At 45.9% G+C, this 12,951-nt stretch overlaps 1 protein-coding gene across 2 annotated transcripts in view; it reads left to right on the top strand.

The window, feature by feature from the left end:
- The window catches only part of MECOM (MDS1 and EVI1 complex locus), a 346,531-nt gene that overhangs the window by 298,215 nt on the left and 35,365 nt on the right, over positions 1–12,951 (top strand). For both annotated transcript variants that reach the window (XM_055723809.1, XM_055723810.1), the window contains 2 exons: positions 166–300; positions 10,794–10,896. In XM_055723809.1, coding sequence (XP_055579784.1) covers positions 166–300; positions 10,794–10,896 — 238 coding nt within the window. The remainder of the gene's footprint in view (positions 1–165; positions 301–10,793; positions 10,897–12,951) is intronic.

Genomic DNA, 12,951 nt, shown 5'->3' on the forward strand with positions numbered 1-12,951 from the left:
TAAAAAAAAAATATAGTCTCACCAGAGAAGCATATTTCTGAATAAGCATGCCTGTATTATTATTATTATTATCCATTTGTTTATCTGGAAACCTGTGATTTATCTTGTGATTAGTATGCCCAGACAAAGACAGAAAGATTTACTCTTTCATATTCTTCCTTTTAGATCTTGGACGAGTTTTGCAATGTGAAGTTCTGCATAGATGCCAGTCAACCAGATGTAGGAAACTGGCTCAAATATATCAAGTTTGCTGGATGCTACGATCAGCACAACCTTGTCGCATGTCAGATAAGTGATCAGGTATGTGGCGTTCACTTTCTGGACTTACTTTTTTAAGGAACTTTTAAGGTGTCAATGGAAGAAAAAAAAAAACAACTAAACAAAACCAACAGCAATTCACAACAGATTTTGGCCTGTTTGCTGTTATGGCAAAAAATAAGGCACAGATGTGAAATGCAGAATAGAATAATTTTGATTATGGGCAATAGATCATAAGGATTTTCTGTTTTTCTGTTCATAAATAATAATTTCTTTTTATTTCATCTTATACCTGAAAAAAATTGGGAGTGCTTTCTTTGGAATACAAAGCCAGTATTTGCTGATTTTGAATTAGCAGCATTTTCTGGCTCCTGTTCCAGTCCACTTGGATTGCTACGTTAAACCGTTGAGTTGATCAGAAGCTGTAATGTAAAATTGATGGAGAGAATGAAGGGGAAGACACAAAACTGATAATGCTGCCAATGTAGTTGCGTGTATGGGGCTTTGGGTTTGAATGCACACGTGTGTGAATATTCCTGTGCCTTCCCATACACTTTGTTAGAACTCGCAGCACTTGTGTGCTGAACCAGGATCTTCAGTGGTTTTCTTTTATATTTACTGCACTTAAATCCACTCTTTGTTGAGCTGAAACGTTATTTATCCTGGTGTGTTTGAAAAAAGGCTGGAATAGGCAGAGGAAGGACGCAGTGAAGCATTTTGTTTTCAATTATGCTGATGAGTTATTAGGTGTTTCTTAAATCAAGGTTCACTTTAGTCTGCAGATAATTCATGCCATTATGAAATATTTTAATGGGTGAAGTTAGGTTAAGAAAGCTATACTTCTTTAAAGTAAAATACCTAAAATAGCAAAGCAGCAACTGATTGTGAATTCTAGTTTCCAATTTAAACTTTGCTACCTGTAATGTAGGATTTGATTCGTTTAATCAGTGTTTCATTTTTCACCACTTAATTAACTGCATCAGGTGAATGTTAAAGATTATCTTTAGCTGATTTAATTGCCTTGACAGTATTGAAAGAAGAATCACAACCAGACACAAAGCTTTAATTAGAAATCATTCTTTCTAATCAAATTCCTTACGTATAGGAAATGAATATGAGACAGCCTGCTCTTTCCAGCACAGCATTATGTATTTTGCTCATGCGAGATAGCCGATTAAAACTGGTTTAAATAACTTTTTTAGAAACTATGAGAGAAGATTTTTTTACAAGTTTTACAGTTCAGCCCTGAGCACATGTAACACAGAATGAGCCAGCCGACTGAGATTTAATTTCATTTTTATGTAGCAGCTGGTTTAAACGAAGAAGACATAAAGATTATTAGTAAACGCAAAATACGTTTTCCAAGTTGAAATATGCTTTATGCTGAAAACAGATAAATTCTCTCAGTGCAGAACATTAACAGAACAGTGATACGAAAAGGAAACTATATAGATTAATTGAAACAGCAAATTCAAATATTTTACTTTTAATAAGAGCTGGCTTGGATAGGGAAGATCAGGAGTGGAATCACGTGCATTGGTCAAAGCAACTTACTGTCTTTGCGTCGTATTGGTGATCTGCAACTGAAAATGCACCCTAGGCTGAAACATCAGCATCTACCTTTGCGATGCAGATACGCACGCCCGTCTTGACGTTTTTGGAAGGAAAGTTATGGCGCTTTTAACTTTCTCTTTTTTTTAGTGTTTACATTTCTGACATTTGGTAGTGGTGGCTGTACTGCTGCCAATAATTTCTTTCATTCACTGGAGACTTGCTATTTATTTTGCACAGTATCGTGCTGTTCATAATTCCATATTTTTATAGCTTATCGTTGCTGAGATTTGCAAATTAAGAATTGGTTGTCTTTCAAGTAGCATGTTGTGAGCTGGGCGCTGTCAGCAAGAGATTGTTGTTGATTTGGCCCTCTCGAAACACTGCACATTCACCCGCAGAATTGTACGTGTACTCCAACATTTTATGACCAGAGTCTAAAAAGTTAATGCTAAAAATGTGCTCTCGAATCTTAAAGTGAAAAAGTCTTTCTAACAGCTCCTCCTTCTGCTTTCTTCTGGCACAAGCTCACCAGAGGTAATATAAAATATAATAGGAAGGCAAACTTGGGAATGGACATTAGATGGCCAAACGTGTGCATGTACAAGGAGTGACAAATGCAGGTCAGGACTAAGCGTGTATATATGCCTGTGTATAGACTGCATGGGGCTGCCTTCGGGCCACTCTGCCTCTGTAGCTCCTAGAAGGAAAAGGGGGGAAAAAAGGAGGAGAAAAAAAAAAATTAAAAAGAAAGGGGGGCGGAAGAGGGGAGGACAAAAAAGATGGGGGAGGAAAAAAAAAAAAAAGCGAAGCCTGAGGATGTGTATTGGTGGTTACAGCTAGAGCTGGAGGGCAGAGCCATGCAGCCCAGCTGGGACAGGAGACCCCAGCTCAGCTGGAGTGGCAGCCAGTGCTGGGTGCAGGGTAGAGGGGCACCTGGGCGGGGGCATCCCAGTTCCCCCTGCTTCCCCCAGGAGTAAGAAGCGCCTCAGCAGCTCTGCTTGCGTGGGGAGCATCCCCACTTGCGGGAGCCACTGCTGGCTCCCGAGGCACAGACACTCCATCAGCAGTAATTGTTCACCTCTAATTGCTTCAACTCATCTGTAAAATTCACAAGCAAACATTGGGCTGTACCTGAAAAGGTAAAAGATCCTGCCAGCGCTCCCAGCCTCATGGTGCCCACAAGTTTACGCTACTAAATTCAAGCTTGACTGACAGACAGGTATGATTCCCAGACTGCTGGAGGCAGGATTGAGATGAATCTCAGGGCAATGTGTAATCTAGTCACACTGCTAAGCTCTACCTTGTGTATTTAACAATAAGAGTGAAAACCCCCCTTTTTTTTTGTTGTTTTCTTTATTGGAGTTTTTTCAGAGACATACCACCCCACCCCCTGACTCACGGTTGAGGTTAGGTTTCATCACTTAGGATCAACTTTACAAAAGGCCTGGGCTCTCTCTTATGACTGTATAAATGAGCTTTGCTAAGATGAACAGCTCGATAATGGTGGGATGCAGTCAAAACATGCAAGCTGGATGCAACTCATGTTTCATTTGATTGGAGGTGGAGTAGGGTTTAAAAGCTGCATTTTTTTTATTATTATTTCAAACGAGGTTGATCTAGGATTTCTCTTTGCTGTCTTCCTATTATCTCCTGTCATACCTAATCTAACTGGAACGTATGTAATTCAAGACATATATGAATAATAAAATTCCACAAACAGGGCACTCTCATTTTTTCCTTTCCCCAAAGAGACTACAGTGTGTGCAGAGCTGCAGAAAGTCTTGTCACTGTTAGTGCCTTGGAATGTGTTTTTTCAGGTCGGAGTCAGGATTCAATACTAGTTTCTGCTAACTTGGATGACTCCCCTCTGTTATCATTAAACATCTATTAGTTCAACTTTTTAATGACTTCAGAATGATTAGCACTGTTAGGTTTTCTGGCAGCGCTGTCATCCCAGCAAAAGCATTATTTTAAAATATGTATGTTAATGAAAGTGCGGTTGCAAATACAGTGAGTATAGCTATGGCGTGTCAGGGACTGTCACGCGTTCCAGGCACATTTTCAGGCTGGGATCACAGTCACCTTCAAGCTAGAAAAAAATATTTTTTTTTTCTTTTTAGAAAAGTAGTTGGTAGCAGTTGAAGTTTAAACTCTGAATGTTGTTTTTATCTAGCTTATTGCTTGCAGAGCTCTGACAGTGATACAGGCACATAATGCTGTGAAACTGCCCTGAGCTTCCAGGTCTCTTCCCCCTCAGCAAAGCAGCTCCTGTGGATTCCCTTTGGTTTACCTATGGAAAACTCAAAAGTGGCTCAAGATTAATTTACTGAGGTTTTGGTTTGCTCTGTGTGCTGAAATAGGGGTTTGGCTTTCTTTTTTCCCCGCTGTGTTTTGTCTTCTTTCCTTATACTCAGGCATACGCCACTGCAATGGGAGGAAAACCAGTAGTATTACCCTCTTAACAACGTGCCCGATGTCAGTGATATAAACTTACACGGGTGAACCTACTGCTGTAGGTTTCACCAGACCTGATCACATCTTACATGTTTTACAAACTTTTTTAATCTGCAGGCACAGCTTCAAGTTTCAGACTTTACTGCCGCTGCCCCCCCCTCTGCGGCAGGCAGCTTGCGGGCAGCGGCGGCAGCGGCTCCGCCAGCAGCCCCTCCACACACAGCCACCTGCAAAAGTTGTGTGTTTAAGGAATAGTTTCGAGGCTTTGTTGTCAGAGAGTGAAATTAAGGTTTGGGCTGTTGTGGGTCGGGAGGGCACATGCATGCTGAGCGCATGTGGGGCCCTATTCTGCCGCGATTCTCCCTATGAGTTATTAGTTTATTAAGCAAATGAAGCTTAATCCAGCTCCCACTGAAAATCTGTCTCCAGTGGAGCAGGGTTGTGTTAGCTGGGGCTAGTGGAACAAGGAGCTCTTCGGTGGTGATTTTCCACTTATTGCAGTTTGAGCTGAGGCTGTGGGTGAAACTCCTGCCCGGTCTGTAGGTCCGCCTGTGTTATCTGGTGCTTAATGCGCTGCTGGTGGCACCGCTCTCGGCGCTGGCCTGTCCTGACATGACCTAAAATAGTCTAGAACCAAACCCGGCAAGTAGTTCTGCAGTGATAAGCTTTTTATCGACAGTTCACGTTTAATAAAAGTAGTGAGGCAAGTTGTTTCTAAGCAAAAATGCCTTTTGTGACGAGGCCTGTCAAATCATGGTCGTGTGCTTGCCAGAAAGAGCATGGGGGGTTGTCGATGTCCACAGAGCCGGGGCAAGGCTGCAACTCAGACACTTTGTGTGGTTCATGGATGAAGGTGGAATGTTAGAAGACAACTGCATGGAGGGGTCACCTCGGGAGAGTGGGTGGGCACGCAGGGGCTGTGGTCTGGTGTCGGTGGTCAGCGACCCCCAAGCAGGAGGTTCTGCAGGGCTGGAGCAGCCCAGCTGGATGTAGCAACCTCTCGCCCTGAACCAGGGCTCTCACAGAGGCAAAAACTCATCTACAATGAAAGAAGACATGAGTATCGCTGGGGAGGTGGCCTGCAGCCCTGAGACAGCAAAGATGGTGCCCTGCAGAGGGACGTGTAGCTCCCTTCTGGCTTCAGGGAGCAGGAGGCACTGTTTCCCTTGGAAGGTGGGAAAATGGGGATTCCTGGTGCCATTTCAGGAGAGTGTCCTTGCTCCAGCCCCTCCTGCTTGATCCGCTTGAACAGTTTTGGAGCTTTTTGGAAATGAGGAAGGAAAGGGCTCACAGTCCTGGTGCTGAGGTTCTGCGGTGCTCCCCCACCATCTCTGCAGGGCGAAGGGAAGGGCCGGCTCCCCACCGCTGGGCTCCCACCCATGCCCCTGCAGCCACTGGCACGCAGGCACTTGCTGAGTTTTGCCTGTGGGTTTTTGCTGAGGTTTTCTTTGGGCCCAATACAGTGCTGGGGAAGGACTCCTCTATATTAGCCCTTGAAAAAACTCCAGTGCATTGCAATTTATCATTTGCCTGAGTATGGCAAGAGGAACCTGGCTCGGGTTTCATCACACAGTTCTCCAGCTGCAAAAGTTGTTCATCACAGGAGCTAAAGTTAAAACTTCCCAGTTTGGACCTTTTTCCTTCATTTTTTTCCCCCTCAAATACTTAATTATGGCTTGTTTTGAGGTTATGTATCCATCCGTCCATCTCATTTTTCTGGCGGGCATAAATCCTGATTTTGATCGAGCTCCTTGAACATAATGCTTATTATTTGTTTTGGACATTTAATTTGTTTTGCTTGTCAAGCAAGTTCCATTCTTGCTCTAAAGCAATGTGGAGGCAAACGCCAGTTGGCAGTGTGCATGCCACCTCTCCAGGCGCTCGCTGCCCTGCCCCAGCTCGAGGCACGCTCCCCTCTGGGACACCAAAGGTGCCTGGGAGATGCCCGGGGTGGATGTACCCATAGCGTGTGGTGGAGTCCCGGAGCCCCTTGGGCGCTGGGTGTTGGCGCAGGAGTGGCAGCGCAGGGCTCTGTGGGTGCTGGTGGGGTTCACCAGGCTTTCATCGGGGTGTGCTCTGCCTTTGGGGTCTTCTGTTTCTTCCCACCATCCCACACAGAGTGGGTCCTCATCTTCCCACTCACACCATGTGGTGCAGGACAAAGTCACTCGGTGCTTTCCCCTGCGTGAGCTCAATACCTCGCCCGGAGGGTTAGAGTACACGCAGCGCCAATGCTGAGCAGCATCTCTCTGCCCTGAAATCTGAATTTCCCAGGTGGTGCTGGGCCACATGCAATGTTTTCCAAAGCTCTCATACACGCAGGAGTAAAGGGTTTAGTTGAATGCAACGGAATTACAGCCCCTGCTTGGGGCTGAGCATGACAGATGTGTGTGCAGCAGCCGGTGCCTTTACTCACACTCATCGCTGAAGTGTCGCTTCTCCCCCTCAAACCGGCATCCTTGGGTTGAAGCTTGCCAGGGGCGGAGGGTGTCAGGCAGGGGGTGAGGGTCTGGCCGGGGCAGGCGGGATGGCCGAGCTGCTTCACAGCCGGCGGGCAGCCGTGGCCGAGCGCACGGCCCCAGGCCGAGCTCGCGGGGAGTGCGTTTTTGCTATTATTTCAATTATTACAACTTCCTGAATAGGTTGAAGGTCGTTCATAATTCACGCTTTTGTCATCTTTACACATGCCAAATGCAGTCTATTAAGCATAAATAAAATTTCAAGTGCCTGACCAGGAAAAGTAAACTGGGATTCATAACAATGAGGCCTTATTCATCCATTTAAAAGTAAATTGTGTGTGTTCCTTTTTTTTTCCTCCTCCCCTTTCCCTTTACGGCTTTGCAGTTTGGGAGCTTTTATTTCTGCTCAGTAGCATAAATATATGACCTGTGGTGTAGGCAGGCACAGAGGACTGATGAGTTAGGCCTCCCCCAACTTCTCCCCACCTCAGACCCCCTGAACTCTGAAAGTGTTTCCAGATCTGGATCCGATTTTGCTCTTCCTATATAAACTGCAGTCACACACCGCTGATCCCAGGGCATGTGAAATGTGCATCTGGACTTTGCTTTTATTATTTCCCCCCCACCCCCGGTCGTTCCTCTACCGTGCAGCGGCTCTTCCTATACGTCTTTAGGCAGACTGCTGCGTGCTCGTGCATTGTGAGCCCAGGTTAGCGCAGGAAAGTCAGGAAAAAAAAATGGGCTTGGCAGGCTGAAGAGGTGATAGTCAGAAAATTAAAACCTTTCGTTAATTACAGTAGAGTCAGGACTGTGTCCAGGAAATCTTCCAGCTTTGCAATGGAAAGTCCTTTTATTCTACATTAGTGTTTCCTAAAACAAAAAAATACTGCCTGTGGTGGAGGTTGCAGTTGTTGCAAACCAAGGGGACCTGCAGGGCTGGGGGGTAATTTATGAGCTTCCCCATCTGGGGGCTTGCAGGACCCCCATGCCGTCTGCCCACGGGAGGCTGCTGCTGCCTAAAAACTTGGGCAACGTGGTCCATTTCAGCAGTTAGCTTCTCAGTTTGTTCTCAGACAGGGTAATTCCAGGTTTCAGGTGCAAAGAGTAAGAAAAAAGCTTTTCGTGTGAAGTATTAAGGACAGCTCTTAAAATCACGTTAGGTTTACCTGCACAGTCATTTTGGTTTAAAGTTCAATATATAATGGTTTAGATCCTTACTGGAACGCTATCTGGTATATGAACTGCTAGTACAGGTAGGGGGTTTTGTTCATACAGAAAAAAAAGAATTAATAATTAAAGTTAGTATAATAATAATAATAATGTGAAAAGGACAGAGCTGGAAATCTGTCACATAGACCTTGTGTTGGAGGGTGTTAACTTCTGAGATGCAAAGTAAAGAAATATCACTCAACCTAAAACATGGATTTTTTTTTTTTGCATACTCTGTCTTGTTTCCCTACTGAGGTACAGAAAGGCTGGGCAGACAGTTTCTTGTGGGTAGCTGCATCGTCTCTGATGTTTTCCAATATCATCACAGACAGGACAATTGGCTGCAGAGTTTTACACCCTGGTTAGGGATTTGTCCCACAGCTGCAAGAAAAATGCTGCACTGTACTGGGCCTTCCCAAAGAGAAGTGATGCACCCCGGTGCAGCGCTTCGTGAACAAGCTCCTCTTTATGCCTGTGTACGGTCCGTGTGTCCTCATCACGATGAGAGGTGAAAAGATCCATCAAAATGCCATTGATGGGACAGGAAGAATACCGGAGAAGGCTTCGCTGTGGTTTATGTTCGCTCCTTGGTGTGGATGCGCTGCTGACCTCAGAAGAACAGCTGAGGTTACCCAACTGTGACACAAAACCCGGGAGCACTGAGGCAAGTCCTGGCCAGAGCAGGAGCTTTGGCACAGTCCCTTGGAGATGGTGGAGGTCCCACCTGGCTGCGCGGTGGGCCTGATCCGGCTCCCACCCCAAGTGGGAAGCAGGTGCTGTGGCAGCAGGGAGGTCTGCAGAAGTCTCTCTGCTCAGCGTGCAATGCCATACATGTATTATTTCCACGGAAAGCCAGCCAGCAAGCAGGGTTATTTTCCACAGATCGGACTGCAGCTTCCCTTTCAGATGTGTGGAGGCCATTATACTTCTGGAAGAAAAAGCCAGTTTTCAATACATTTATCTTAATAAATGGAAAAGCAGGCATTGCTTAAAGCAAATATTCACTGGATGCAGTGCTGGCATCAGATTTATTTGCGGGAGTTAAAAGCTGGCTTCACTTAAATGTGTTCAGCCTTTGATCAAACGAGTTGCATTGCCCCAGCCGCATGCCCAGCACGCCGAAGCTCACGCAGCAGCCCCGTGTCCTTTGGCACTGATAGAGGAGTCGGCTCCGGAGGGGATTGTGGTACCAGGCATTCACCCAGCTTCATGAAGAGACATGCACAAGACCCTGCCGTGGCTCTCTTGACCCCTTGTGCCCTTCAAAATACTTACTGGAGTTTTAAACCCCCTGGCAAGGGGTAAAAGTGGCCAGCCCAAGCAGACCCTGCTGATGGTTTAACCAGGGTGGTATGGAAGAAGAGGGAGGTGCAGCCTGGGCAGATCAGGCTGCCCATAAAGTCCTTCTCCTGGCTTTTATGGGGAAGACTGGCCATAAGCAGGGGTTGTGGCATGAGTACCTTGTGCCTCATGTGTTTTGCCAGCGCTTTGGCACCTGGATTGGGGCGAGCAGCAGGGCAGTGGGATGAGCTGGCCCCGGCAGCCTTCACCGCTGCTCCCCTGTGCGCCTCCTCCAGAGCGGTTTTTGGGACAAGGCAAAGAAAACAAATCTGAGGAAATGCATCTCATTTCGTTATTTTTAGGTATTTAGCCCATATCTGTGGGCAAAGGCTGCTTGTGCAGAAAGAAACGATTAGGCTATACGGCCACCTCCTGGAAGACATCGGTATGTGCTCGGCTCCCGGGGCCACCCGGCCGGTGACAGTCCGTGCGACCGGGCGAGGAAAATGCCCACGCACCTCTAGATACCTGTGCCTGCCTTGCAACGAAAGCGTCCGTTTGACTTGAAACAACAGGAGTGATTTTCTGCCTTTCTCCCAGTGCGCTGAGTACTGAGAGTTAAGAGATTGAGAGCAAAACCTTTAAAAATACATTAGTCTGAGAAAACGCAAAGGCATCATTTTTTAGCGTAGGAAACGTAGCTGTCATGTGTTTTTGTTTAACAAGGCCTGAGGAAGTTACTAATATTTATTTGAGCTGCTTCGTGGAGCTTTTTAGTGCTCCTCACATTTCCTGCTGAGACAGAAAGCAGCCAGATGGATTTTGGGAATTTCCTTTCGGTAGAGCCACCCGGTGCTGGCGTGGGCTTGGCGTGGGTGCACAGACCCAAGGCAGTGTGGCCCCTTCGCCCCCCCCCCCCCCCCGCATCCTCGTGCTTCTTGACGGGCTCCTTCCCAGGGCCTGATGTCACCTGTGCGAGGGGACCAGGTGCCACTGGCCGGGGTCACTGCCAGCAGCTTTGGCTGCTCATGGTGTTTCTTCATCCAGGACTGATCCTTTGATTCCCGTTTGAAGCTAAGGAATAACCAGGTGTGCTGCTTTGTATAAGCCTCTCACCTCACAGCTCTCTGGAGCACACAGATGATCGATACGGTGGGTTGGACGCCTTGGGCTTAATCAACAACGTCCTCTCAGGTCTGAGTTAGTGCCTTTTCCCCATGCAACAGGAGTTACCTCCCTTATGTGCATCACTCAGGGAGGCATTTTATGGCTACTTCGTACATGGGTTTGGTATAACTGAGCATGCAAATTGCTGGTGATATCTGCAGTCATCACGCAGCTCGTTTTGCAGCAGAGGCTGTTGAAAGTCATCTTTTTTATCCTCACAGAGCCTGAAGCACTGACGACTTGGGGGCTGGAAGGAGCAGACCTGCGAAGTCGCCACCTCTCCAGCAGCCAGCGCCCACGCTGGGGCAGGCTCTGGCCATGGGGTTTTGATCCTGTAGTACTCACCAGCAGTGGTTTACGCTTCTTTGCCTATTGTGGTAGTCACGTTGCTTTCTCTTCTGTTTTTTGCAGATATTCTACAGAGTGGTAGCAGACATTGAACCAGGAGAGGAGCTCTTACTGTTCATGAAGAGTGAAGATTATTCACATGAAACAATGGCTCCAGACATTCACGGTTAGCCACCTCTTACTGTCTAAACTAATAGAAAATATCATTGAAATTAGACAAAAAATCAGGGAGATTTCTCCTCTGTTGGAATCCTTCAAAATGTGGGATGGCTTCGCTGCAGCCAGGGAGGAGAGCTGGACCATGGTTGTATTTATCCGCCTTCTGCCCTCCTGCTTCTCTGAAAGCTGTTCGGTGAATTAACTAGTCTAATAATACCACGACTCCTTCAGTCCCTCTGAAGGGTGAATCTGCTCTCAAAAGCAATGCCAACGCTGGTGTTGGGGGTTCTCTGTTTATTTTCTTCATCGCTCCAGCCTAGTCCAACCGGGAGTGTAACTTCATTCAGTGTTCCATTTGAATGCAACTGAATGTCACTTCATTCAACGATGCGTTTTCTACGTGCTAATCTGGCAAGCTGTGGTTTGCACGCTTGATATTTCTCAGTGTTGCATCCCTGCAACTCATAATGCTTTTGTGTTTTACACTCACTTATTTGAACCTCCCTAGCGAAACAGAAGTCTGCAGATGTAACTGAGGGTGGTAGTAAGGCTTCAAGATTGAAACTTGATCATTTTGTGGGTATTGCGAAAGGAGAACAAGAGTCCATGCCCTTATCTCTAGGCTGTGCTGCTCCTGCAGGACCTGTATGGACCCTGATTTTAGGTTATCTTTTGTCACTTTCCCAAGCAACTGTTGTTCCATCATCTTGAACATAGAAAATTTTAGGTTGTTAAATGTTGCTGTCACATGTTGAGGACATTTAAGCCATTCTTCCTCATGGAGCTAATTCATTAGCCATCCGACGCACAGATTCTGGGACTGAAACTCCTGAGCTCTTGCTCAGATTAGTCCCCCACCTCCAAAAGCCCCATCAAGCGGTGGGTTATACAGCCACAGTGGGGACTGGGTGTAGGACATCTGCTTGATACCCATTAATTCGCAGTTTATGCCAATGTGGACATTTTATAATTTCTCAGGGATTCAGGGATAGTACACAGGGGTTTTCCCAGGGCAGGAAAGGCCTATAACTCGGGCTGCTCTATAACTGCCTGTACATTTAGAACAGTATCTTTTGTTCTCTAAAGAAAAAGATGGGGATTATTCATTCATTCTAGCTTGGGTTTGTGGTTGGTTGGTTGTTTTTTTTTCCCCATAGTGGTAACTTTGTTTAGTTACTGCTAAAGATGTCCTGCTTTTCAAGCATAGTGTTTTCCCTGCTAGTCCCTATGGCCAAGTAGCTATTGTATAAATTATACCAGAGGAAATCTCTGCAGTCACATGCAGGAGTATGTCCCACAGGGCTAATTTAGAAGCAGACTGAGCCAAAGTATTGCTCGTGGACAGCAAACAAGAGAACACTATAATGCCTTCTGTGTATAAACTCAACTGTCAAGTAGCAACTGAGTACATGCATTTGAGATTTCAGCCAGACTCCTCAGTGCCTTTCTGACTCAGAGCCCCTGGGCATTTATGTCTGCAGGGCGGGTAACACTGGAACCACACCAGGGCATCTGCCTCTTTGTATGGACCATCAGTAGAAAGTACAGCAGAAATAAGTATCATGGGATGCTCTTCTCCAGGGTTGCTTTTGGGAATTTTCTTCAGCTAATCTGTTCTTTTGCAGGAATTACTAATTAATGGAATGCAATATTGACTCCAAAGTAACACTTTTGTGATATTCTACACTCATTTTCAGTAAGAAAGTCAGATTTTATGGAATTTAAAGCAAGGATGCCGAATTCATGTCTCTTGTCTTACTTTGTACAGTGTCGGGTGCTACAAAAGGACTCTGATGGAAATGAAGAGACTTAAAAAAACTCCATAAGCACCCTTTTAGCTATTTTAGATGCTGATGTTGTGTCTAAGTCAGTCTCCTTCATTCAGAAATGCAGAGACTGGCAGCCTCCACTGGATCTCCATCTTATACCCTGTATATACCCATTTAGGATAGAATATAAACACACTGACTTTTGTCCTAAGCCAGGGTCAAGTGTCTCTGTTGGATATCACCCAGGCAATTTAACAGGTGGTGTGCTGTCATATACTGTAGAATCTAAGCAT

The sequence above is a fragment of the Falco cherrug genome, chromosome 11, assembly GCF_023634085.1.
Source record: "Falco cherrug isolate bFalChe1 chromosome 11, bFalChe1.pri, whole genome shotgun sequence".
NCBI lineage: Eukaryota > Metazoa > Chordata > Aves > Falconiformes > Falconidae > Falco > Falco cherrug.